Source organism: Mytilus galloprovincialis, chromosome 8 (genome assembly GCF_965363235.1).
Source record: "Mytilus galloprovincialis chromosome 8, xbMytGall1.hap1.1, whole genome shotgun sequence".
NCBI lineage: Eukaryota > Metazoa > Mollusca > Bivalvia > Mytilida > Mytilidae > Mytilus > Mytilus galloprovincialis.
This window is the reverse complement of record NC_134845.1, coordinates 45,494,132-45,521,789: the sequence shown is the minus strand read 5'-3', so window position 1 is coordinate 45,521,789 and position 27,658 is coordinate 45,494,132. Positions and strand designations below refer to the sequence as shown.

Here is a 27,658-nt window from a genome sequence, read left to right as displayed (position 1 = left end):
GTTTTTGTTTTTATTTTTTATTTGTTTATTTGTTTTGTTTTGTTTTGTTTTGTTTGTTTTGTTTTGTTTTGTTTTGTTTATTTTTGTTTTGCTTTGCTGTGTTTTTGTTTTTTTGTTTTTTGTTTTTTGTTTTTTTATTTTGTTTATTTTTTTTTTGTTTTGTTTTTGATTTTTATTTGTTTTTATTTGTTGTTTGTTTTTTGTTTGGTTGTTGTTTTTTAGGGGTGGGGTCTTCCTTCCTTTAACTTCTTGTCAATCTTGTGAGCAAAGCCATTTTTGCGTTGTCCTGTTACACTACTATCTTATGTTAATAGAAGGGAAGCGCTCAAAGGCATGCTTCACCGTGCCATATATCACTTTAATTCAGAAGCCTGTATGTAATGCAGTGGTTGTCGTTGGTTGTTGCATGCCTTTAATATTTGTTTCTCGTTTATTATTTGTCATAAATTGTGAACATTTTTACGTTGTCCTGTTACACTACTATATCATGTTAAAAGAAGGGGAGAACTCAAAAACATGCTTCACCCTGTCATATATGTCACTTTAATTCAGAAGCCTGTATCGAGTGATTGTCGTTGATTGCTTCCTGTAATATTTGTTTCTCGTTTATTATTTGTCATAATTAGACCTTTTCGTGTTTTATTTACCTTACTAGTATTACACATGTTGGTATGGTTTGAATTTTCTTTTCACTTAGTGATATGGATTTATCTCATTGTAAAATGCCGTATGCCGTATGGTAAATAAACTCATCATAGATACCAGGACTAAATTTAGTATATACGCCAGACGCGCGTTTCGTCTACAAAAGACTCATCAGTGACGCTCAAATCCAAAAAAGTTGAAAATGACAAATAAAGTACGAAGTTGAAGAGCTTAGTAGTTGCTTAAATCCATGTCCTTTGGACTTAAGTGGATAATTGTTTAATTGGCAATCAAACCACATCTCCTTATCGTATATGACATTATATGATTACATATATACACATGGAAAAAAGTATTGCAATACCAAATTGAAATTGAAATAAAAAAAAACACTTTTTATTTTTTTTGTGATATAATTTGGTAAAATAGAACAACTTAAACATTATTTAAGTATCACCTGAGCTTAATCAATAAATATCGAATCAATAAGTTTTTATCTGCACATGCAGCTACTGTACCCGTAAACAGCAAAACAGATGTTTTCATCCTCATTGTTTTCAACACTTTACATAACAAAGTTTTTAAAGTTATGTGATTGACACCTTGTAATGGGTCCTCGACAACTCTAAACTGCAGCAAGATGGCATATTATCAGCATGAGAGTAGCAGGGATGTCGCTGTAACAACTGCACGTATTGTTGGTCATCACCATTCCACTATAAGTCGTTTTGAGTTAAAAAAATAAGGCACTAAACGATGTTCAAGACCTTCCGAGATAAAGAAGACCCCCCATACCATTTGCTAGGGAAAATCAAGCATAATGAAGGTTGGTCAGAAGGAAACCCATTGTATACAATACAATCCTAAAAAGAGAGTGGTGGGCATACAGGAGCTTTTTAACAAGAACTGTTCGTGATCGACTCATCGCTACTGGTTATCGTGCGATAAGACCATTTCAGAGACCTTTGCTTACAAACAGACACACAGTTTTCCGTATCCAATGTAGTGCAGAGCTCGCTAAAGTTGAAAATTAGCATCGTGGAGGAAGATCCATTGTTCCAATGGAACTCGGTTCATCTTCCTTGGACGGATCGTAGCCCGGATTTGAACCATATCGAGCATATATGGAATACTATTGGGCGGAACGTGCGCGAAAGGACACCCCAGTTCAAACACATCATGAAATAAACAATGCTCTTCATCAGAAATGGTTGCTGCTACCTTAGCAACAAATTAGTCGATTTTTGGCAGGAATCAGAAGACGTTTAGATGCGGTTATCCGTTTGAATGGTGGCTGCGCACAAAGTACTAATTCTTTGGCGTATAACGATCAACCATGATGTGAACAGTCATCTGAAGATTAATTTTGAAATGTCTGACATTGTAAGGTTCGACTACAGTAAAAGTTGTAAAATGCATTTTTGTGTACAAAAAACACTCCATTTTGTTATTAAAATTGTGGTTATATAAATCATTTTTTTTTTCCAAACATCTTTTGTTCGTTTCAATGCCAATGTTATCATAAACTATGTTTCAATAATATTATACAAATATTTTATTATATTCCATCCAAAAAAAGAGGCTGATTTTTCAAATTTAAAAAAATCAAGGTGTTGCAATACTTTTTTCCATGTGTATATATAATATAGTAACCTGATGATACAATAGAGTACTACTGCTACCTTAGGGGTCATGTCGACAAATGACTAGAAAATTATAAATTTGGTCTATTCGAATCGCATTTTATTATTCACCTTTCTTAGTGCCGGAGTGGTATGGTTGGGCATTCAAATTGAGACATCCAGTATCTCACCCTTTCATATATTTTGAAAAAACAAAAATCATACCTTATCATATATTGTTATACATTTCGAATACATATATATGGCTATCATGATTACGCTAGCTCTTGCATTAAAAAGGCATCTGACATCAGACTCGGACTTCTCTTGAACTGAATTTTAATGTGCGTATTGTTATGCGTTTACTTTTCTGCATTGGCTAGAGGTATAGGGGGAGGGTTGAGATCTCACAGACATGTTTAACCCCGCCGCATTTTTGCGCCTGTCCCAAGTCAGGAGCCTCTGGCCTTTGTTAGTCTTGTATTATTTTAACTTTTTAAAAATGTGTACAATTTGGAGTTTAGTATGGTGTTCATTATCACTGAACCAGTATATATTTGTTTAGGGGCCAGCTGAAGGACGCCTCCGGGTGCGAGAATTTCTCGTTGCATTGAAGACCTGCTGGTGACCTTCTGCTGTTGTCTGCTCTATGGTCGGGTTGTTGTCTCTTTGGCACATTCCCCATTTCCATTCTCAATTTTATAAAATGTATTTGGCAAATTCCCCGATGTAATGGGTTTTAACCATGGCACATCTGCACAGGCACTTAGCTCAGAAAAAGATCCTATATACCTTAAATATTAAGACAAGTGCCTGTGACTGAAGGCAAGCATATGCTTATAATCTAGTTTAGTGCTGTTCACTAGTTTGTGCTATGGTTTTATAAATGAACATTTTTGCTTATGCCCAAATTGAGCTGTCGGACTCACTTTGCATGTTTTATTTGCCAGTATAAAGTAGACTCACAAAAAGTCTGAACTCGGAGGAAAATTCAAAAAGGAAAGTCCACGCTTACTTCAAATGGCGGAATTATGAAGCTCAAACACATTAAACGAATGGATAACAACTATCATATTCCAGATTTGGTAAAGGCATTAGGTAGAAAATAGTGGATTCAACCAGGTTGAACAAAAATATATCACAAATAATATATGATTTGCTATTTACTGTCAATTCGTTTTTGATGCGTTTTGTTATTTGATTTTGACATGTGATTATGGACTTTCCGAATTGATTTTCCTCAGAGTTCAGTATTTTTGTGATTTTACTTTTTCCAAGTTTACTATCCACAGTAGTATAGAATATATATTTTGTATTGTATTCTTTTCTATCTTTAATAAGATTCAAAATCGACAAAAAATGATTAAATTCCAACCAAGGATTTGTGTAGTAATACTATACAAATCTTTGTTCCAACTAAGCTGAAAAGACAAACTAAAATCATGGATGGCACGGAATTATTACGCGATATCTCCCGGTTCGACTTAGACCATTAGTTTTTAGCCAATTATCGTTTTATCTCGCTCAAATCCCGTCAACACAAATTATCCAAAATCGCCATGATGGCGCCAATTTTTGCTGAAATTGTGAAATTCAACCAAAAAATGCTATTTTACAGATAAAACTGGGAATCAGGTATACCTGTCACAACTAAAAAAAGTTGCTTTATACATTTAGTATTCTTCAATGAGTATGAAAACTGCACAGTTCTTCGTGTTCTGCGTCTCGAAATTGGGCTCCTAAAAATTTTAGATAAAATCTATATTGTTTATATCGTCTCAATGCACCTGTGGGTTCTTACGTGACCTTCTGGTCAATTTTGAAGACTTTCCCTGTGAGTATAGATTGTTTTAGTCCAAGAGGCACTTTGTCTTCTTCACTTTACGAAGATCCCAATTATATCTGATTGGTTCTGTTTACATGACTGAGGTTCAGTTATTCCAAATTATCTCTAAATCATAGGACGTAGCTCTTATTGTCCTTGATATAATTGTTTGTAGTAGTGAACTGTTAAACTAGGGATAACGTATGTGGAAACATTAAGTATTACAACACAGATAATTTCAGGTCGGACTAATTTACATTAATTTTGTTGCATATCAATTTTTTTATACATATAAATGAACTGAAATTAAAAAACAGACTTTCAAAGGCCAAGGCTCCTGATTTGGGACCCAGATTCATTTGTATTCTTATTACGTTGTCAAAACTATATAATTAATGTATTCTATCTATTTTTGCTTGTTGTGAGTTGAAAGATACATATAATGATGAATCATGTATCTAAAGTTTAACTGTGGAAGAGATGATTATAAGCAGCGTACTCCCCAGAGTTTTTCGATAGCGCTGTGAGAAGCGCATAATTTTTGACAATTCTCAGTAACTTTGTCGCGGCGCGCGGTTTGTTAGTAATTGATTTGTTATAAATGTGTTTTTCTTTTATTATGCTAATGATGTTTTTTCTTGTAATGATGCCCTCATCGTGTTCTTGGAAGTTAACCCTTGGTTTGTTAATGTTATTGTCTGGATATAGAAGAAGAGTTTTTTTTTTTCTCCATTGTAAATTCATATAATTCTCATAGTATCTGTGTAAAAAACCCAAGAGAGAAGTCTTTTTCAATGATGGGTCTATAGCAGACTGCCTATGTGAAGATTTCTTAGCACTTACAGGTAATTTTGCAGAACAAGTAGGACCAAAAATACAGTCATTGTCAGTCTCTGTGTTAGGTTTTGTACCCCACTGTCATGACTGTAACAGTGTCTTGTTAACCTTACCATGTTTGACAGGAATTGACAATTTTTAACATAATGATTTATCATTTTTCTGACCTTAACATTTTATAATATTCAAAATGGCTTCATCCAAGCTGGACATCTATGATCAAGAAAGTGAATTTCCTAAGTCGTATCAGCTTGGGGTTTGTTTTTCTAATCATATCCTCTCAATTGTTTTCAAATGGTAAAATTGATTATTGTGGAATTGCTGAATAAACAATTATTAGTGCTAATAGGTGATAATTAATACTTCTAAGATTTGCTCATTTATATCGGGGTTGGTATGGATAGTAAGCCTGGGAAATTGTAACAAACGCCTGTGTTTGATCGTTTTTAAAATCATCATTTGTTTAAAGTTCGTAAAAAAAGTTTGTGAGTGTCGTCAGGAAATGTGGTCAATTTATTTCATCTCATTCATATATGCCTCTATATATTTTTTTAATTAAAACAATAGATGTCAATGTTGAAATCTTTGTTTATTTTGATCTCCCAAAGTCACCATTTTGTAAAATTTATTAGACTGGTACTGAAAAATAAGTTGAAATTTGAAAAAAATTATGAAAAAAATATAGCGACGCACTTGCGTTGGATAGCGCTGCGGTCAGTGCAATAGAACGGCGGGAAATTGTGATAGCGCTGAAAAATGCAGCACTAAAACTGCCTGGGGAGAACACTGATATTAAGGTTTACAAAAATTTTGAAATGTTCATTGATTTTTTTTTCAGAAATATTCAATAAGGAAAGGATAAAATTTACAGCAAGATGCCACCAAATAAAAGCAAGAGAGTTCGGGAAGACATGTCTGGTAAGTTTAATAATTGTAATTTGTGTCACAGGTTTGTTTGTGAAAGCTATAGTTCTTATATTTAGTATAAATTCAATAGCACAATAATGTTTGGTTTTGTATAGCTTACTAAGGGTACTAGGTAGGGATTTCTCTTATTGCTGGAGGCAATACACATACTGTTACTACAGTGTTCTCCCTAGGAATTTTTAAGGCACAAAATTTCAAGGGTGCGTAACTCTATTTTAGACAGCGAACTTGAGTGACCTGAAGCAATCGGTTATAGCACTCATACCACATCCTTCTATATTTATAAATCATGATATGCAATTATAATGCACATAATTAATATACATGATAAAGAATAATGATATATATATATAAAACAGAAAAAAAGCATTTATATCAAAGCTTACGAGTAGTCGATTGAATGAGTAAAATGTATATTATAGTTAATGAAGCAATTAAAATAAAGTAAACTTCTAAATATGAACAAATTAAAGAATGTTCTTCAGAAAAAAGTATATGTACATAAGTTTTATAATAAAAACTATCCATTGAGTTATAAAAAACATATGCATTTTTAGCTCACCTGGCCTAAAAGGCCATGTGAGCTTTTCTTATCACTTGGCGTCCGTCGTCGTCGTCTGTCGTCAACAATTTTTCAAACATCTTCTCCTCTGAAACTACTGAATGGATTTGAATGAAACTTAAAATGATTGTTCCTTAGATTATCCTGCACAAAGTGTGTGCTTCGATTTTTGATCCGTCAAAAAACATGGCCGCCGTTACTTAAAATAGAACATAGGGGTCAAATGCAGTTTTTGGCTTATATCAGATGAATCAAACAAACCATTGTTGGGTTGCTGCCACTTAATTGGTAATTTTAAGGAAATTTTGCAGTTTTTGGTCATTATCTTGAATATTATTATAGATGAAGATAAACTGTAAACAGCAAAAATGATCAGCAAAGTAAGATCTACAAATAGGTTAATATGACCAAAATTGTCAATTGACCCCTTAAGGGGTAAATGTCCTTTAATGACAATTTTTCACAATTTGTTCATCATATTTGCTAACTTTAAAAAATCTTATCCTCTGAAACTACTGAATGGATTTGGATGAAACTTAGCATGATAGTTCCTTAGATTATCCTGCACAAAGTGTGTGCTTTGATTTTTGATCCGTCAAAAAACATGGCCGCCCTTACTTTAAATAGAACATAGGGGTCAAATGCAGTTTTTGGCTTATATCTCAAAAACGAAAGCATTTAGAGCAAATCTGACATGGGGTAAAAATGTTCATTAGGTCAAGATCTATCAGCCCTGAAATTTTCAGACGAATCAAACAAACCATTGTTGGGTTGCTGCCACTTAATTGGTAATTTTAAGGAAATTTTGCAGTTTTTATACGACCGCAAAATTTGAAAAATTTTTCGTCGTATATTGCTATCACGTTGGCGTCGTCGTCTGCGTCGTCGTCGTCGTCCGAATACTTTTAGTTTTCGCACTCTAACTTTAGTAAAAGTGAATAGAAATCTATGAAATTTTAACATAAGGTTAATGACCACAAAAGGAAGGTGGGGATTGATTTTGGGAGTTTTGATCCCAACATTTTAGGAATAAGGGGCCAAAAAGGGCCCAAATAAGCATTTTCTTGTTTTTCGCACAGTAACTTAATTTTAAGTTAATAGAAATCTATGAAATTTTGACACAAGGTTTATGACAATCAAAGGAAGGTTGGGATTGATTTTTGGAGTTTTGGTTCTAACATTTTAGGAATTAGGGGCCAAAAAGGGGTCCAAATAAGCATTTTTCTTGGTTTTCGCACCATAACTTTAGTATAAGTAAATAGATATCTATGAAATTTAAACACAAGGTTTATGACCATAAAAGGAAGGTTGGTATTGATTTTGGGAGTTTTGTCCTAACAGTTTAGGAATAAGGGGCCCAAAGGGTCCAAAATTAAACTTTGTTTGATTTCATCAAAAATTTAATAATTGGGGTTCTTTGATATGCCGAATCTAACTGTGTATGTAGATTCTTAACGTTTGGTCCCGTTTTCAAATTGGTCTACATTAAGGTCCAAAGGGTCCAAAATTAAACTTAGTTTGATTTTTAACAAAAATTGAATCCTTGGGGTTCTTTGATATGCTGAATCTAAAAATGTACTTAGATTTTTGATTATTGGTCCAGTTTTCAAGTTAGTTCAGATCAGGGTCCAAAATTAAACTTTGTTTGATTTCATCAAAAATGAATAATTGGGGTTCTTTGATATGCCAAATCTAACTGTGTTAGTAGATTCTTAATTTTTGGTCCCGTTTTCAAATTGGTCTTCATTAAGGTCCAAAGGGTCCAAAATTAAACTAAGTTTGATTTTAACAAAAATTGAATTCTTGGGCTTCTTTGATATGCTGAATCTAAACGTGTACTTAGATTTTTGATTATGGGCAAAGTTTTCAAGTTGGTCCAAATCAGGATTCCAAATTATTATATTAAGTATTGTGCAATAGCAAGAAATTTTCAATTGCACAGTATTCAGCAATAGCAAGAAATCTTCAATTGTACAGTATTGTGCAATAGCAAGAAATTTTCAATTGCACAGTATTGTTCAATAGCAAGAAATCTTCAATTGACAGTATTGCGCAATAGCAAGAAATATCTAATTGCACAATGATGTGAAATAGCAATCAATTTTCAATTGGAGTTATCTTTCTTTGTCCAGAATAGATATTTGTGCTATAGCAAGATATTTTCAATATTCTTTGAAAATTTGAGTTATCTTTCTTTGTCTAGAATAGTAGTTGAATCAACTTAAATCATTGTTTTATACAATATACAATGTATTTTCACTTTTCTACCTACTGATAAATTAAAACAATCTTTACCATTCAGTGATAAAAAGCACTTTTTTTTACATTTTAATATTTTATGATGTATTTAAATGAGCAGTTATTGTTGCAAACTCCATTAGAAATTTGAATTGAGATCAGTTTTGGAATAAGGGAAAGGGGGATGTGAAAACAAAATTAGGAGGGGGTCAATTTTTCTCATTTCATATTTCATAAATAAAAAGAAAATTTCTTCAAACATTTTTTTGAGAGGATTAATATTCAACAGCATAGTGAAATTTTTTTTTTAAAGTTCATTAGACCACATTCATTCTGTGTCAGAAACCTATGCTGTGTCAACTATTTAATCACAATCCAAATTTAGAGCTGAATCCAGCTTGAATGTTGTGTCCATACTTTCCCCAAATGTTCAGGGTTCAACCTCTGCGGTCGTATAAAGCTGCGCCCTGCGGAGCATCTGGTTGGTCATTATCTTAAATATCATTATAGATAAAGATAAACTGTAAACAGCAAAAATGATCAGCAAAGTAAGATCTACAAATAGGTTAATATGACCAAAATTGTCAATTGACCCCTTAAGGGGTAAATGTCCTTTAATGACAATTTTTCACAATTTGTTCATCATATTTGCTAACTTTAAAAAATCTTATCCTCTGAAACTACTGAATGGATTTGGATGAAACTTAGCATGATAGTTCCTTAGATTATCCTGCACAAAGTGTGTGCTTTGATTTTTGATCCGTCAAAAAACATGGCCGCCCTTACTTTAAATAGAACATAGGGGTCAAATGCAGTTTTTGGCTTATATCTCAAAAACGAAAGCATTTAGAGCAAATCTGACATGGGGTAAAAATGTTCATTAGGTCAAGATCTATCAGCCCTGAAATTTTCAGACGAATCAAACAAACCATTGTTGGGTTGCTGCCACTTAATTGGTAATTTTAAGGAAATTTTGCAGTTTTTGGTCATTATCTTGAATATCATTATAGATAAAGATAAACTGTAAACAGCAAAAATGATCAGCAAAGTAAGATCTACAAATAAGTTAAATATGACCAAAATTGTCAATTGACCCCTTAAGGGGTTATTGTCCTTTAATGACAATTTGTTCACAATTTGTTCATCATATTTGCTAACTTTAAAAAATCTTCTCCTCTAAAACTACTCAACCAAATTCAACCAAACTGCAACTGAATGATCAGTAGGGTGTATAAAATAAAGTTTGTGTTTTATTTTCTATTTTGTCTAAAAACATGGCCGTCATGGCTAAAAATAGAACACGGGGTAAAATGCAGTTTTTGGCTTATATCTAAAAAAACTCCAGCATTTAGAGCAAATAAGACTAGAAGTTAAAATATTTATTAGGTCAAGGTCTACCTGTCCTGAAATTTTCAATTTGCAATTTGCAAAAAAAATAATTTGTTGTGCTACTTCCAAAAAATAGAAAATATTCTGACCAGAAAAAAAACCATGTCCCCCTACAAGTTAAATGGTCCATGCCTAACTGTTATTAATGAAATCATTTAACTGTTTTGCTGTTATTGGAGCCCCTTGTCCCTTATCAGCAGTGGAATAAATCCAAATCATGAATCAAGTCCATATCTCAGATACTATAAGCAATAGGTCTAGTAGATTTGGCGTATAGAAGAACTGTAAAGTGTACATGTCCAACTGGCAGGTGTCATCTCACCTTGACCTCATTTTCATGGTTCAGTGGTTATAGTTAAGTTTTTGTGTTTTGGTCTGTTTTTCTTATACTATATGCAATAGGTCTACTAAAATTGGTGTATAGAATGATTGTAAGGTGTACATGTCTAGCTGACAGGTGTCATCTAACCTTGACCTCATTTTCATAATTCAGTGGTCAAAGTTAACTTTTTTAGTTTTGGTCTATTTTTTTAATACTTTATGCATTAGGTCAACTATATTTGGTGTATGAAAATATTTTATGATCTATATGTCGGTTACGCAGGTTTTATTTGAACTTGACCTCATTTTCACAGTCCATTGCTAAGTTTTAAGTGTTTGTGTTTTGGTCTCATTTTCTTTATTTATAAACAGTAAGTCATATATATTTGTAATATTGAAGAATTGTTAGCTGTACATGTTTGCCTGGCATGGTTCAATATGTTCAATAAGGCATTGTTTACCAGGTGAGCGATTCAGGCTCTTGAGAGCCTCTTGTTTTTGAATTTGAGGTTTCTTATGACTTTAAATATTTGGTGTACAACTTTTCAAACCAAAAAGTTAGCAATGAACAGCTGACTAGTTTCCATACCTTGTTATTATGCTTCAATAAAAAAATTGTAAAACATATGTTCATTGACTTGCCTGCTTTGTAGATGAAGAAAGGCCTACAAAAAAGACATGCCCAGATATAGACATCGTTGAGGATGAATCCGTGTTTACTACAGGAGAAGGATCAGGTATGCTGCTCACCTCAAAAATGAACTTTGTTGTTAAATGCTTTTTACATTGAGTAGTATAATGATTATCATCCACTATTAGGAAATAACTTTATATAAACATAATTTCCCTTAAAAACCTTTGGACTCTACATTTAAAGCTATAAAATAAAACAAGTAATATCAGTAAAGGGTTACTTCCCTTTGGCCATAGTTTGTTATGTACTTATGAGCAATATTTATGTCATCATTTAAACTGGGAGAAATTGATAAGTTTGAACTAATTAAAGCATAGAAGGGTAAGAAATGAATTGTAAAACATCATCTTTTAATTAAAAAAAAGAAGCTTTTTGGTGAAATGACAAAAGTCACATCAGAGAAATTACTAAATAAAATTTAGAATATTAGCAGTTAGTTCCCTTTGCATATCATTTTTTATTTTAATGAATTTAAGATACCTTTTACTTTAAACATTCATCATCCTTTTTTATTTGAATCTGAAATTCATATATATGCTAGTCCTTTTATGAATTAGAAAAATTACAAAAGTAAGATTTTTTTTAGTGGGAATTGATATTTTTGAAGTGATTGTGTATGAATGAATATGTTTTCATTATTTCAACATCAATTGATATTAAAAAAAACATTTTTTAACAAAAGAATTTCTAACAAGTATTGAAAATAAACTGGTTTAAACGGTTTTATACAAGACATGTGTAGTTACAAAAGTTACACAAATTTGATTTTGTAATAAACGGAAATAAAATTAATGTGCAATTAATAAAAAGTTGGAAAATAATGATTTAAACTCTGTGTTGTTTCTTAATGAAATTATTTTTATTTTCAGGTTCACTATGTAAAGGTCAACTTAAAAGTCCTGCACCAACAATTGGACATCAGAAACCTGCAGAGGTATAGCACTTGTCACTTACAAAATATGTCAAATAATAATACCAGTAATCTTGATATTCATTTGAGGATCTAAAACTAAAACCTATCTGTTCTAGTAAAACTCGTAAATATAAAGATACAGAGATGGAATATGGTTGCCAATGAGACAAATATCAAACAAGAGTTTCAAATCAAGTTGATGTTAGCAATAATAGGCCACCATACAGCCTATAGCAATGTTTTTTACCAATACCTTAAAGTTGGCTATAAAAGACCCCAGACATGAAAAATGCAAAACTATTCAAATGACAAAAAACATTGGCCTAATTTATATAGTTTAAAACAATTTGAAAAAAATATGGCAGACACAAAGCAACGAACTCGAGCGCTGGAACGGGCACTTAAAAAATGTGTAGGGGTTGAAATGTTTGTGAGCCCTCCTTTGCTTAACCTGGGCCATTGATGTAACAGTACAACATAAAATCAAACTGTAAAAATCAGTTGCAATTATTTGTGTTATTAGAAATGCTGTTCCAATGGGGGTGGGGGGCGGGGGGAATATATGTGAAATGTATAAATTTCTTTATTGGATTGGCTTCCTCAATTGTAAAGTATTTGCCACAAACACCATCCATGTTTATCTAAATAACAGCAGAGGATTGATACCTACAAACAATTATGAGTTGTTCTGTGGAATCACCTGGAATTTACAGACCATGCAGCAACATTGGAATATGTATTACAAAAGTAGTAATTAGGTCAAGCATTTAAAATACATTGTAAGTTCTTTCATATTGCCACAGATATGTTAATAGATAGATACAAATTTATTTAATTAAAATTGTACATAAATAATGAAACTGTTGAAATGGTTTGAATGTATGTACTTCAATATTGAGTATAAAACAACCATGTGAAATCATACTCATGATTGAAAATTTGCTTTTATTTGTTTTAGTTGTTTAGGAAAGATTTGATAAGTGCTATGAAACTTGCTGACTCTGAACAATTGGTCCCAGAAGAGTACCTTTATATAACAGATTCCTGGAAACAAGACTGGGAGAAAGGGGTTCAAGTACCTGTTAATGAAGACCTTAAACATGAACCTCAAATCAGGTAACATTGAAATAAGAATAAAATATTTCATCAGTTGATACATGGACCATTATCTATTTATCCAATTCAGTCTCCAATAGAAACTGAAGTCTTCCGGATCTCGTGGAAGCATGCTTGTCTTGAGTGCAGGAAGTCTAGGGTTGAATCATAGCTGCTATCAAACCAAAGATTTGAAAATTGGTACTTACTGCTTCTATTATGCAGCATTTAGGAGTAGGACCAAAGACGGGTTTGTCAAGAATAAAGAATAAATATCCTTCAGGTTGGAAAAAGTTAGTCTTGTACAAATGGGACTACTTTATTATAAACAAGTAGCATTAGACAATGCTAGAAAATAAAAGTAAATTATGGGGATAAAAAATATTTTGTTAATGTTTCTGAAGTTGACCATGACACACATACAACACTTTTATAATGTAAATGTATAAAGATACATAAATCATGATTCATATATTCATTTGTTAGATGTTGGTCTAAAAGTATCTATTTTTTTTCAGGGAGAATGCAGAAAAAGCAAAAACAACTGGAGATTTTAAAATGTAAGTACTGTAAAAATATTGTGAAAGGTTGTGGATAAGAAATCTTTAATAAATTTAAGCTGTGAAATTGTTTTTGTCCACTGCGATGGCCAAAATTGTTGAGTCTTTGAGCTCGCCTTCTAAATTCTTAAATGAGAACCCTGATGAATATTTGTGCCTAGCAAAACAGTTATAAATGGCTTTCAGGGATAATTCTCCTGATATTAAAAGAAGTATTATTTGAATGATTTCATATAAGATTTCAAGAATATCAGGCTCTGGTTATTATACCCCGGCTTTGAAAAAAAGGGGGGTATACTGTTTTACCTCTGTCTGTCCTTCCGTCAGTCTGTCAGTCAATCCGTCCGTCCAATGAATATTTTTCGTCACATTTTTCTCAGGAACTACACTACCAGGATTTCTGAAATTTGGTTTCAGGCTTGATATAAGTCAGCTATACTGTGTGATGCGTTTTCAGATTCATCACTCGACAACTTCCTGTTTACCGAACACTTGTATCATTTTTACACCTGATAACCAAGTTGAAAATTTTTCGTCACATTTTTCTCAGGAACTGCACTACCAGGATTTCTGATATTTGGTTTCAGATTTGATATAAGTCAGCTATACCGTGTGATGCGTTTTCAGATTCATCACTTGACAACTTCCTGTTTACCGAACACTTACCATTTTATTTTGTCGCATTTTTCTCAGGAACTATAAATAATTCCAGGATTTCTGAAATTTGGTTTCAGGATTTATATAAGTCAGCTATACCGTGTGATGCGTTTTCAGATTCATCACTCGACAACTTCCTGTTTACTGAACACTACTATCATTTTACACATGATGGCCAAGTTGAAAATTTTTCGTCGCATTTTTCTCAGGAACTACAATGCCAGGATTTCTGAAATTTGGTTTCAGGGTTTATATAAGTCAGCTATACTGTGTGATGAGTTTTCAGATTCATCACTCGGCAACTTCCTGTTTACCAAACACTTACATATTTTTACACTATTAACATTATCCACTTGCGGCGGGGGTATCATCAGTGAGCAGTAGCTCACAGTTACACTTGTTTCTTTTTTTTTCATCTTTGTTATATTAGATTTGATTTTATGTTGAGTTTATTGAATTTTGTCTTTTCTCAGGCCAAGAAAGCTATTACACAGTTGTAAAGATGAAACATATAAACAAGGTGACCATGAACTGACAGGAATGCAACAGTTAGCAGATCAAGTGGTACGGTATGACCTTGATGACCTGGATGTGTCATGGTTAGATAGTATGAATGCAGAAAGATTAGGATTAGGTAAGTTTAACCTTGTGATGACCTTATTTTTGAATAATTTATTTATTGGTGATGTTGTCAACTGAATTCAACCATATTAATTATAGTCTGAAGTGGAATAGTAAAAACTTAAGTCTGTAAAAATTTGATTGGTTTGAAGTGAATGGCATCAATAAGGAATATTATCTAGAAGTATTTATTTATATAATATGCAATCTTTCCCAATCTATAGATGCCAAATGCATATTAAATCTGCAAGTTTTTTACCAGTAATTATATGATTAATTCATAGTTAATATTCCTGTTTTTATTTTCTTGTTGTATAGTTAAAATAATTTTGGGTATATCATAATATATATTGTCTTATGTTATAATTAAATGTGATTATATTATTTGCAGGATTAATAAATATTCATGAATGGATAATGGAAAGAGTTATAGAAGGATTAGAAAACCAGGTATCTAACATTGAAAAATAATTACACATATGTCTTTTAGGCCAAAATAAATAAATAGTGTGTATTCTATTTCATCCTGAAAAAAATTAGGTAGGGTAGCCTAGGTAGGTAAAACATTTTATTTTATGAAAACTTTTTATTTTTTTCTATCTATGACAGCAGAAAAAGGTTCCAATTATAATAACTGGATGTGCCTACATGTTTCTTTGATATTTAGAATAGTACTTAAATCTACAGCTTTTTTAATTTTCTGTTTTAGTTCTGTGTAAGAAATATGAATATAAAATTTAATGCAAATTTTATGCATTTCGTGGGTCTTTATAGGAATATGTTCTTGCTGATTAATTATCTTAAAGCAAAAATGGCAGTGAAAAATCTCGCATGGTATTATTATCTTTGGCCTCGTTGAACCTAACAATGTAAGTGACACACAGTTACACAGGGTATACACGTGGGAACAGATTCCTACCCCTCTTTTTAAGTAGTAAAAACACTGCAAATTGATGCTAAGCAGCGGTTTAATATGATTTTTCGAGGGGTAATACTCTTGCAACCTCTTTATATAGATGTGTTTTGATGTTTAACAGAATTTAATCTTACAGAGGGGGGTTCTGACAATATTAAAATTCCAGGTTTTGAGAAGAGTGAGAATGCGAAATATTTGCCTTATTAAATCTATGGAAAAAATTGTAGATTAATAGGACATGAATTTTTTTCCTTCTCTAGTATAAACTGTTGTGGGACCAGCCAGAGAAATATGAAAGAGTAAAAGTAGATGTGGTGCCGGTTCAGATTCATTTATAAATGAACATGAATCATACACCATGTCTGCCTACTGGGAAAAGCTTTCTATTTCTCATTACACATTGTCTACCCCCTTGCTGTCATTAACTCAAACAGTCAAATGCTCAAAAGCATTAACAGCCGTTTATGTTGCATCCTGAGAACAATTTTTTACAACATTTGTGAGAACATTTTTTACAACAAAAGCTGGATTGACTTGAGCAGTAAATTGATCTCATTTTACACTTTAAAAATTATTTGTCAAGTTAATTACCGGCAGAATAATATACAGTCTGTCCATCCTGAAACGATTCTGACTGTTGGTTCAAAGAAGCACAGGTTCAAAACAAGATTTTGTTAATATATGTATATACTGAACACATTATTCACTTTATATACAATTATTTAAAAAATCTTGTCTTGTACCTGTGCATAGAGTTTGAGCAATATACGCCAACTTTGTATTTTTTCGTTAATCTTGGTTCTTGAAACGCTTTACTTGTCAAGAGTCCTATTGTCAAATAGCTAGACATCCAAAAAATAAAGGGTTGAATATATTCAAGATTATGTTAATCATACGAAATCTCAGAATTATTTAAGGTTATCACAAGAATTTTAAGTGTAGTTTTATTTGAATTCAACATTATTTATTGTAAATAAAGGAAAAAATACCAGGACAAATCTTGTACAAACTATCTTTCTGCTTATTTATCTTAGATTTGATTGGGATATGGTTTGTCTTCTATTTATAAGTACAGTAAGGTAACATTGATTTCATGTTCAATCAAACAAACAGTGATGCAGGAATAGAAACATCACTTAAAATTAGTATAATAAGTTTAAAATAGTACGTTATAATTTTTTTGGTAAAATGAAATAATTATATTTATAGTATTATGAGCAAGCAGAGAAGAAGAAAAAGACAGAAGAAGGCTTAGGAATAGAATATGATGAAGATATTGTCTGTGAAGTTTGTAGATCTGTAAGTTGTATTACTGTTCAGTTTTTATACAACCGCAAAAATTTTAATTTTTTGGTCGTATATTGCTATCACGTTGGCGTCGTCGTCGTCCGAATACTTTTAGTTTTCGCACTCTAACTTTAGTAAAAGTGAATAGAAATCAATGAAATTTTGACACAAGGTTTATGACCACAAAAGGAAGGTTGGGATTGATTTTGGGAGTTTTGGTCCCAACATTTTTGGAATTAGGGGCCAAAAAGGGCCCAAATAAGCATTTTCTTGGTTTTCGCACTATAACTTTAGTTTAAGTTAATAGAAATCTATGAAATTTTGACACAAGGTTTATGACCACAAAAGGAAGGTTGGGATTGATTTTGGGAGTTTTGGTTCCAACAGTTTAGGAATTAAGGGCCAAAAAAGGGCCCAAATAAGCATTATTCTTGGTTTTCGCACAATAACTTTAGTATAAGTAAATAGAAATCAATGAAATTTTAACACAAGGTTTATGACCACAAAAGGAAGGTTGGGATTGATTTTTGGAGTTGAGGTCAAAATAGTTTATGAATTAGGGGCCAAAAAGGGGCCCAAATAAGCATTATTTTTGGTTTTTGCACCATAACTTTAGTATAAGTAAATAGAAAAAATTAAATAATTGGGGTTCTTTGATATGCCGAATCTAACTATGTATGTAGATTCTTAATTTTTGGTCCCGTTTTCAAATTGGTCTACATTAAGGTCCAAAGGGTCCAAAATTAAACTTAGTTTGATTTTAACAAAAATTGAATCCTTGGGGTTCTTTGATATGCTGAATTTAAAAATGTACTTAGATTTTTAATTATTGGCCTAGTTTTCAAGTTGGTCCAAATGGGGGTCCAAAATTAAACTTTGTTTGATTTCATAAAAAATTGAATAAATGGGTTCTTTGATATTCCAAATCTAACTGTGTATGTAGATTCTTAATTTTTGGTCCAGTTTTCAAATTGGTCTACATTAAGGTCCAAAGGGTCCAAAATTAAACTAAGTTTGATTTTAACAAAAATTAAATTCTTGGGCTTATTTGATATGCTTTATCTAAATATGTACTTTGATTTTTGATTATGGGCCCAGTTTTCAAGTTGGTCCAAATCAGGATTCCATATCAAGTATTGTGCAATAGCAAGAAATTTTCAATTGCACAGTATTGCACAATAGCAAGAAATATCTAATTGCACAATATTGTGCAATAGCAATTAATTTTCAATTGGAGTTATCTTTCTTTGTATAGAATAGTAGTTGATAATATATGTTGGAAATTTGCCAGACATGACTATGATGTCATTTTCTATTTTTATTTGCCAATAACTTTATGTAAATAACTTCATTGGAAATTTGCCAATATAAAATGTTGCTGATGAAGCTTTTTTTCCTTATCTTATCTAAAATGTTTTTAGATAATGTATGTTGGACATTTGCCAGACATGACTATGATGTCATTTTCTATTTTGTATTTGCCAATAACTTTATGTAAATAACTTCATTGGAAATTTGCCAATATAAAATGTTGCTGATGAAGTTTTTTTTATTGTTTTATACAATAAACAATGTATATTCACTTTTACTACCAACCAATCTTTACCATTCAGTGATAACAAGCACTTTATTTTACATTTTAATATTTTATGATGTATTTAAAAGAGTAGTTATTGTTGCAAACTCCATTAGAAATTTGAATTGATATCAGTTTTGGAAAAAAAGGGAAACGGGGATGTGAAAAAAAAGGGGGGAGGGGGGGTTAAATTTTTCTCATTTCAGATTTCATAAATAAAAAGAAAATTTCTTCAAACATTTTTTTGAGAGGATTTATATTCAACAGCATAGTGAATTGCTCAAAGGCAAAAAAAAACTTTTAAGTTCATTAGACCACATTCATTCTGTGTCAGAAACCTATGCTGTGTCAACTATTTAATTTTAGATTTAAAAAGTTTGAAGAAGAAATCTTAACTCAATGTGACAGGCTAGTATTAGAAAGGGTTTATATTATTGTTAAATCAACATTTTACTGTCCTGACATGCACACATTCTTTTTCATTCTGAAGTAGTTCAAATATCTGTTTTATACAATCTTGAAATTTATGAAATTTATCTTTAATACATATGCCTAAATGAATTTAATCAAAATTTATTTACTAAAATGTTTATGATTTATGTTGCAGCCTGAGAGTGAAGAATGTAACGAGATGGTGTTTTGTGATGGCTGTGATATTTGTGTCCACCAGGTAAGCCAAAAAAAATCATTTACTTCAGCAGCAATTTACAAGTAGTTAATCTTTGTCATTCATTATTCATGCATTAATGAAGATATTCTTAAATCTGTTATCTAAAATTGAGAATGGAAATGGGGAATGTGCCAAAGAGACAACAACCCGACCATAGAAAAAAACAACAGCAGAAGGTCACCAACAGGTCTTCAATGTAGCGAGAAATTCCCGCACCCGGAGTCGTCCTTCAACTGGCCCCTAAACAAATATATACTAGTTCAGTGATAATGAACGCCATACTAATTTCCAAATTGTACACAAGAAACTAAAATTAAAATAATACAAGACTAACAAAGGCCAGAGGCTCCTGACTTGGGACAGACGCAAGAATGCGGCGGGGTTAAACATGTTTGTGAGATCTCTGCCTATATTCCTTTAACCTGCCTACCGTCAATTATGTATCAGTTATGCTCATTATATTCCTTAAACTTTTGCTGATTTATGATATGTGTTTTGAAATTGTTTTGGAAAAATTATCTTTTTTTCTAAATTTTATAATTGTTTATGCATATTTAAAATGTCTATTGTATACTTGCCAATGTTGATATAAAATCAGCTGTTTTTGATAATAAAATTTGTTGTTCATTTTAATTTCTTTTGTTCTTCTGTCTCAACTTTTTGTGAAAAAAAATGATATTTTAAATTCCATATTTAAACAATTAAAGTTAATTTCTATTGAATGGTTTAACTTTCGTATAAAAATGGTGACCATTTAACATCTACTCTATTTATGAATTTATGTATATTTACAGGCATGCTATGGTATACAGAAGATCCCTGAAGGCAGTTGGTTGTGTAGACCATGTGCCCTGGGAATCAAACCTACATGTATATTGTGTCCTAGGTCTAGTGGGGCAATGAAAAGTACAAGGTAGGATTTTACTGTCATCATGAGGTTCTTTTCCAATTAATCAGTATTAAAACACAAAATGTTTTCCACTTTATATATAATGGGACTTGATTGGACAATAAGAATTGACATGAAATGAATTTAATGTTTATTGTCCAATCAAATTCCAGTAAATAGTAAACAAACATCCAAACAAATATAGCAAGTAAGTTAATCAATGATTTGATTTGCATGATTTTATAGAAGTGCTGTAATGGGAAACCTACTTGGGTGCTCTTAAGAAAATAAAGTTAAAAATTCAACAGACTTTAAAACTGGCAAAGAATGACACTAAAAAGTTGTTTTCATCATGATATTTAAAATATCTATTTACAGGAGTGGTACTAAATGGGCCCATGTAAGTTGTGCACTGTGGATACCTGAAGTCAGCATAGGTGATGCTGAGAAAATGGAACCAGTTACTAAAATATCTCAAATACCTGTAAGTTAACAAAATTCTACAATTTGTAAATCAATTTCACTTTTGGCATTGAAAAAAGTGTAAGTAGGGCAAAAAAGGTTCTTTAAAAAGAAAAAAGAAATGTATTTATTAAATCCTGAAAAAAATCCAATAAAATTTATAAGCTAGCAAGAAAATATGCATTTGTTCAATTATAAAAAAACTTGATAAAAATATATATCCAATAAAGTAATGATCTCTTAGCTTTTGTTTGTAAAATCGAAAGTGTATATTGAAAACAGTAAAACTATTATTTTTACTTACTCATTTGACATGTTTGATACATTGTTTAAAGGATAAATATACAACTTTATTAGACTATCCAGATTTTCACTTAGTTTATCCTCATAGGGAATTTCTATAAGAATTACAACCAGATGCCATTTTCAAATTTACTTTGTTGCTCTTAAACATAATTTGTTGGACTGAAAGTTCCAAGCTCTGTTTTCAGAATATTTAACACATTTTAAAATATATTAATTATGTATTTACAGGCTAGTCGATGGGCTTTAATTTGTTGTTTGTGTAAAGAGAGGAAAGGAGCCTGTATTCAATGTTGTGTAAAAGCTTGTAAAACTGCCTTTCATGTGTCATGTGCTCATCATAATACTTTAGAAATGAAAACTATACTGACAGATGATGTTGATCTGGATGGAGGGTTAAAATTAAAGGTAAATATGAATGTTGATGACTAGCCTTAAGTTGACTTAAGGCTTGTTGCACAGTAAGCTGTTTGTCTCATTGTTGAAGGTCTGGTGGTGATCTCTAGATATCAATTTTGTTAATACCTTCATTTAGTCCCATATTGCTGATAGAATGTGGGATAACTTTAAGTACCTAGTTAACGTACTTTTTTACTTAAATAAGTATATTTACAATAGCTCCAAAAGTACAATTTTGAAACCATATTTTAGATTTCAACTTCATATAAAAAAAAGAGATTTTATAAACTTGTATTTTGATTTACCCTTAGAAATGAATTATTGTCTTTTGATGTGCACCTTATCATGTACTTACCATATATATGTAAGACTCAGATCGACGTCCGGTCTCTAATCGACGTCTGTGCCTCAAATCGACGTCCAAATGTGACGTCCCAATAAAATAACATTCCAAATCGACGGCCAATTTTATGCCTATCTAATCGACGTCCATTTTTTTGGCATTCTCTAATCGACGTCCTATTTTGAGCTTCTCTAATCAACGTCCGTTTTGGACACAGAATACAAAACTGAAGTGAACCGATATCAGCATTTAAAAAAAAACTTAACTCAAATAATTTTTGGGCGGGGTTCAAAATTCGAAAATTGCTGCAAGTTTTGTCTAATTGACATCGATTTTATATATATCATTATTGGTCAATTTATTATTCCCAAATCATGAGTTAATAGGGGGAAAGGGGGAAGGGGGGGGGGGGTGTGGTCAGTGAAAAAACTATATGAATTCAGTTTTTTTTTTTTATACTTCATTGAACTTTTGATATCGTCCCTTATTATGTGAGACAAATAAGATCTATTTAAAAAAAAAAGTGTTTTTTTTTTTTTTAAATTATTAAAAGACTAGACTAAGTTTTTAAACAGGTTGTGATATCAATTTTTAAATTTTAGAGATGGATATGATTTCCAGAGGGACAACTATACACCAGAGTTCAAATAAAATGGATGTGAGCAATTATAAACCATACGGCTTTCAACAATGATAAAAACCCATACCACAAAGGCTATAAAATGCCACGACATAAATAATGTAAACAATTCAAATAAAAGAATTAACGGTCTTCTTTACAAATTTTTTCTTCCGAAAGACAAATATCACAGACATAAACCATCGAAAACCAATGCACTGATGGCCCATACAGAATATGTCGGGGTTAAACATGTGTGTGAGCACTGCATTTAACCCAAAACAGTGGTGTAACTGCACAACATAAAACATAATGCCAATTTCTTGTGTTTACGTTTCACTCCATGTGTAAAACTTAGAAATTTGTTGGAAAAAAAACTTTACAGAGTCCGAATTATAATACTCTCATTTTGTCTATTGTTGAAGACTCAATAAAGCTCCTAGATCTCGTTTGGTTTTCTTTGTTGTTGGGTTGCTTACTAATTGCCATACATTTACATGCATGTAATTTATTATTATGAATAGGAATGACACACTATTATGTGGATCAATTGTACTAACTTTTTATCAAGATAAACATTAATATGCATGTTTTCTGGTTGAAGAAATGTATATGGAAAATATGTATAAATGTTTGAAAATTTAGTTGTCATAAGAACCCTACAAAGCATGTATATGTATAAGTGTAAACTAAGTCTAGTAATTTATTATTTATTGATATTGAACATGGATTGCTACAATCAATCGACGTCGTTTTGGCAATACAGTACGTTCGATTAGAGTATACAAATATAGGACGTCGATTTGAGAATGTGACGTCAGATTTGGACGTCGATTTGAGGAACGGACGTCGATTAGAGGCCGGATGTCGATCTGAGTCTAACATATATGCAAGTATATAAAAACCTTTGATGGAAAATAGCATTATAAATTTTCATTGTTGCAGGGTTACTGTCCCAGACATAGTAAAAATCGTGATAGGAAAGGATCAGAGTCCGACACTGATTCTCCCAGGAAAAGTCCACCTGGATCTCCAAGGAAGGGGCTAACAGATGAAGAAATAGCTAGAATGAGGGCAGAAAAGTAAGTTTGAATTCAAATAAAACCTTAAACACCTTTCTATAAAGATCAAGATAATATCATTTCCACTCTCTTTGTAAGAAATTCTGACGTATTACTTCCCAGAAGAAAACTGTGAAGTATACTTAAAATATATTTTTTTGGTGAATGCAGCTATTTATCAAACTTGTCTGTTTATTTTGGTAACATTATAACTGTTTGAAGCAGTATCCATAAAGTAGCACACTATCATGAAAGAAGAGTTGAAGTGAAGATGTTTTTAAAGTTTTGAAGTAATATGATTGGAGTTATCTCCCCTAGAATGTAAAATTTAAAGTCTATCTGAATTGAAATGATTATTAAGTAGCACATCTCGTCTTTTTAAAGGCTTTATTTTGGGTTTTTTCTTTTTACAGAACAAAGAAACTACAAGAGGAATTTTACAGTATAATTAATTTAGATGAGCTATCTAGAACATTAGAATTAGATATAGACATAATAGAAAGTATATATGAATATTGGAAACTAAAAAGAAAGGTAAGACACAACAGTGGTAAACTAAGTTGTATGAAAAAAATGAAATGACACAGGATTTAACAAATATAGGTCACACTCGAACCTTCAACAATAAGCAAAACACATCAGATTATTTTACAAATTTTATTCTGAATATTATGAAATTCTATAGTTAATATATACTGCTAAACAACTAATATAGTTAAAGGTCATAACTTTCAAATGACCAACAATGGAAGACATGTACAATTTATTTTGAATGTGGTGCTTTGTAGGTAAAATTTATACAGATAAAACTTAAGGAAAATAAAATTATAGGTGAATTAGAAGTTCGTTTTCCATTAAAATTTAGTATTAGCAGTGTTTTCAACCACCCAATAATAATTTTGTTTAATCACTCTTTGTACCTGATTGATAAGGGTTATGAAAAGGAGAATATGGATGCCATAATTATTATTCAGAATTAACTTTTGATATTTACATTGATACATATTTAATCTAATTTTATTGTTTTTAGTCCATGTTTGGTGCACCATTATTAACACCTAAAACTGAGGAGGAAGATTTCTTTGAAAAACAACAAGAAGATAGTTTATTGTCCAGAATGAAAATGTTTGTTCAACTACGACAAGATTTAGAAAGGGTAATGAGTTATACAAAGTGCAAATTTATTATAGATCAATCACAAGTATAGAGCTAATTTTTGTGAATAATATTTATCTATAAACATTTATGGTGTATCTTTCACATGTGAAAGGTTGATTGCAGCATTTTTGGTAGTAGATTGGGTTAATAAGTTTAAGCCAGTAGAATTTTTCAATCCTTTGCAGAAATATAATTTTTAAGTTTTTGTTGAAAAATATAAATAAAAGGTATGGGTCACAGAGAACTTTTTCAAGCTGTATGTTTTCAAATATTGTAAGAATTATACATGTAAAAGCACATGTGTACCAGGAAATAAAAAAAAAAACCTAAGAATTTTGAAATTAGATTTGAGAAGTGAGCTCTTTGTAAGAATTATCCATGGTAAAACATTTTGGTGACTAGAATAAAATATAAGCATAACATTTTGAACACATAGGAGAAAAAGCTCATACCAGATGTGTATGTGCTGTCAGAAAAGAAATATGGGAGTCATTGTTCTTGTTTTCTTGTAACATTACATGATAGGTAAATTTTCTCTACATTTCTTTATATGATCAAATTATCTGAGCTGTCTTTGCTTATGTGGGCAAGTTAGAATATTTTAAATCATACAAAAATATTCTGTTTGTGTTTAAACTGTTGAAAAAAAAAAGAATAAATCATACATTTTTTTTCAAATTAGATGAAATCTCAAACAAATGAATTTCAGTCCTGTTTCAAAATTTGCATATGGTGTTTAGATCAAGACACATTTTTTCTGGTGTTTTTTTCTTTACAATCCAACTTAATGACATCACTTAATTAGCTTCTATGAAGAAATGTATACTCAATATTAATTGATGATTGTCACATATTAACAATCCTCATTCATTTTACAGGTTCGTAATTTGTGTTATATGGTCAGCAAACGAGAGAAGATGAAGAAACAGTACTATAAATCTAGAATAGAAGCATTCCATGGACTAAATGATGCATTAGTTGACATGCGTCTCTCAGATAGAGAGGCACAAAAAATAGTGGAATTATACCCAGAACAGAATATATACTATAATTTTGACCCTAGTGCTTATGAAACATCCCCTGACATTAAAGAAGAAATTGAGGACTTACATTTAGAAAAAAGGGAAAGAAGTTTTACCGACTTTCTCCTGCAAGATGATGACACACAAGACTATATTCCCGAACTATCATCCTTATCACCGCGTAAGGATGCGGGTGATGCTGGTTCAGAAATGGGATTTTCTGGAAAGTTAGTGACTGAAAACTTAAGGAATGTTCTGACTATTGAACCGGATAGGTTAGTTCAGACTAAGAAGGAACGATATAAGCGTAAAAAAGAGTTGAAGGAGAGAAATTTCTGTGATGTTTTTATTATGAGCCCTGATGAAGTGGACATGACAAAGAGTGGTGATTACCGTCTTCGTAGTACAACTTTTACAGGTATAAGTCTGATTAAAGCAGACACTTCTAAACATGAACGGATAAGAAGAAAAACAATAGATTCTTTAGAAACCAAAGCTTATGATGATGAGGAAGATTTTGATCCATCAGTTTCACCAATAAAACGTGAATTACGAACACGAAGACAAACATGTGATGCTGATATGTTTGCCAATGAAAATTCTAAATCTCCACGTGAATTAAGAAGTTCTTCGATAAGTATCAAAGATGAACCAAAAGAAATTAATGTAATTAGAAATTTGTCTAAATCATCAAAGGCTGGCAATGTCACTGACCGAGTAAAAGCTGAATTGAACAATTATATACTTGGTTCAAAATTAGTGGTTGCAGATTATATTAAAGATACTGTACAAAAAGGACTATTAGAAAATAAGCGAGTTTTACGAAATAATTTCCTCAATGGAATGATAGATCGATCAAAAAAGAAAGAAAATTGTGTGAATAGTAACATCAGTTCTCCGGTTTGTTTGTCTCCTGTGAATGGGAGAAGATCTATATCAAGAGTATTAAACGAAATATCTCCATCCCGAGCTAGCACTCCCAGTGATAATGGTTGGTGCAAAAATTCCCGTTCTTCTCCTCGTACACCTTCACATATAGTAAATGGTGAAAATGGTTTATTGGATCGAAATTCTCCAGGACCAGCTACAAGAAGTTCTCGTCGTAAAACAGACAATGGTTACGATTCTGACAGTAGGGAAGCATTTAGTACAAGAAGTAGTAGGGAGAATTCTCCTGCTAGTATTAGAAGTTTTAGGCGTGTATTGAAAATGAGATCAGATTCGCCATCCTCACGTAAAAGTTTTACCGATTCTAACCATGGTTTTGTAGATGTAGAAAATATTTATACCGATTCTGATAATACTCCGTTAAAAAGAGTGACTAGAAGTCAAGTCTTCAGTGATAATGAGAGCTCAAGAGACTCTTTAGATTTTAAAGATAAATTTTCTACTGTATTGTCATAGCAGAGAATTTTTAAATGTTTGTCCATAAATGGCATTAATTTGTTTTATGAAGGCAGCTAAAACCGTTTTGTTCAAAATCATTGACACAAGCCATATTTATGTCTTTCATTTATACATTGTAAACCATTACATAACAAAGTACATGTATATGCCATACATTGCCTGCAGACCCTTTTAGGAAGATGAGGTTAACAAATTTTTATAATCACATCAAAATGTTTGGAGCATATTATTAGGAATTTGATATTCTTTAAATTTCCAACTAAATGACAAATTTTTTAACTCTATTTTGGTGGCACATGACACATGTTTTCTGATATAAGTTAAATTTGTACTTCATTGTTACTAAATCCAATGTTTATGGCATAATATTCATACATTCAGTGGGTTCATCATCTTTTTATGGTTTTCGTTTAAAAAATATTAAGAATACAAAACATGATATATTGCTATAAAAAAAACAAACACAAAAATAAAAGTAATAGATAAGCTGTATAACTGAGACAAAAAATTAGGGCCAGTAATATTTTCTAGTCAATGGATAATATTTTTTCTTAACTGGTTGGGATATCAGTTAAAATCTTGATTGTACGTTTTGTCACACTTGATCACATGTTCATATTTACATTTTTTGAACTTCAGG

At 31.6% G+C, this 27,658-nt stretch overlaps 1 protein-coding gene across 1 annotated transcript; it reads left to right on the top strand.

Annotated features, from left to right (window-relative positions):
• The first annotated feature begins 3,771 nt into the window (after positions 1-3,771).
• On the top strand, positions 3,772-27,125 carry LOC143042036 (protein Jade-1-like). The gene is made up of 17 exons (XM_076214256.1): positions 3,772-3,902; positions 5,768-5,847; positions 11,020-11,103; positions 11,930-11,994; positions 12,932-13,089; positions 13,587-13,628; positions 14,759-14,919; positions 15,298-15,356; positions 17,032-17,121; positions 19,293-19,355; positions 20,150-20,268; positions 20,623-20,728; positions 21,241-21,417; positions 23,316-23,452; positions 23,845-23,965; positions 24,462-24,587; positions 25,468-27,125. Exons 2-17 carry the CDS (start codon positions 5,805-5,807, stop codon positions 27,013-27,015), a joined length of 3,099 nt encoding a protein of 1,032 aa, XP_076070371.1. The 5' UTR covers positions 3,772-3,902; positions 5,768-5,804; the 3' UTR covers positions 27,016-27,125.
• Positions 27,126-27,658: the final 533 nt, after the last annotated feature.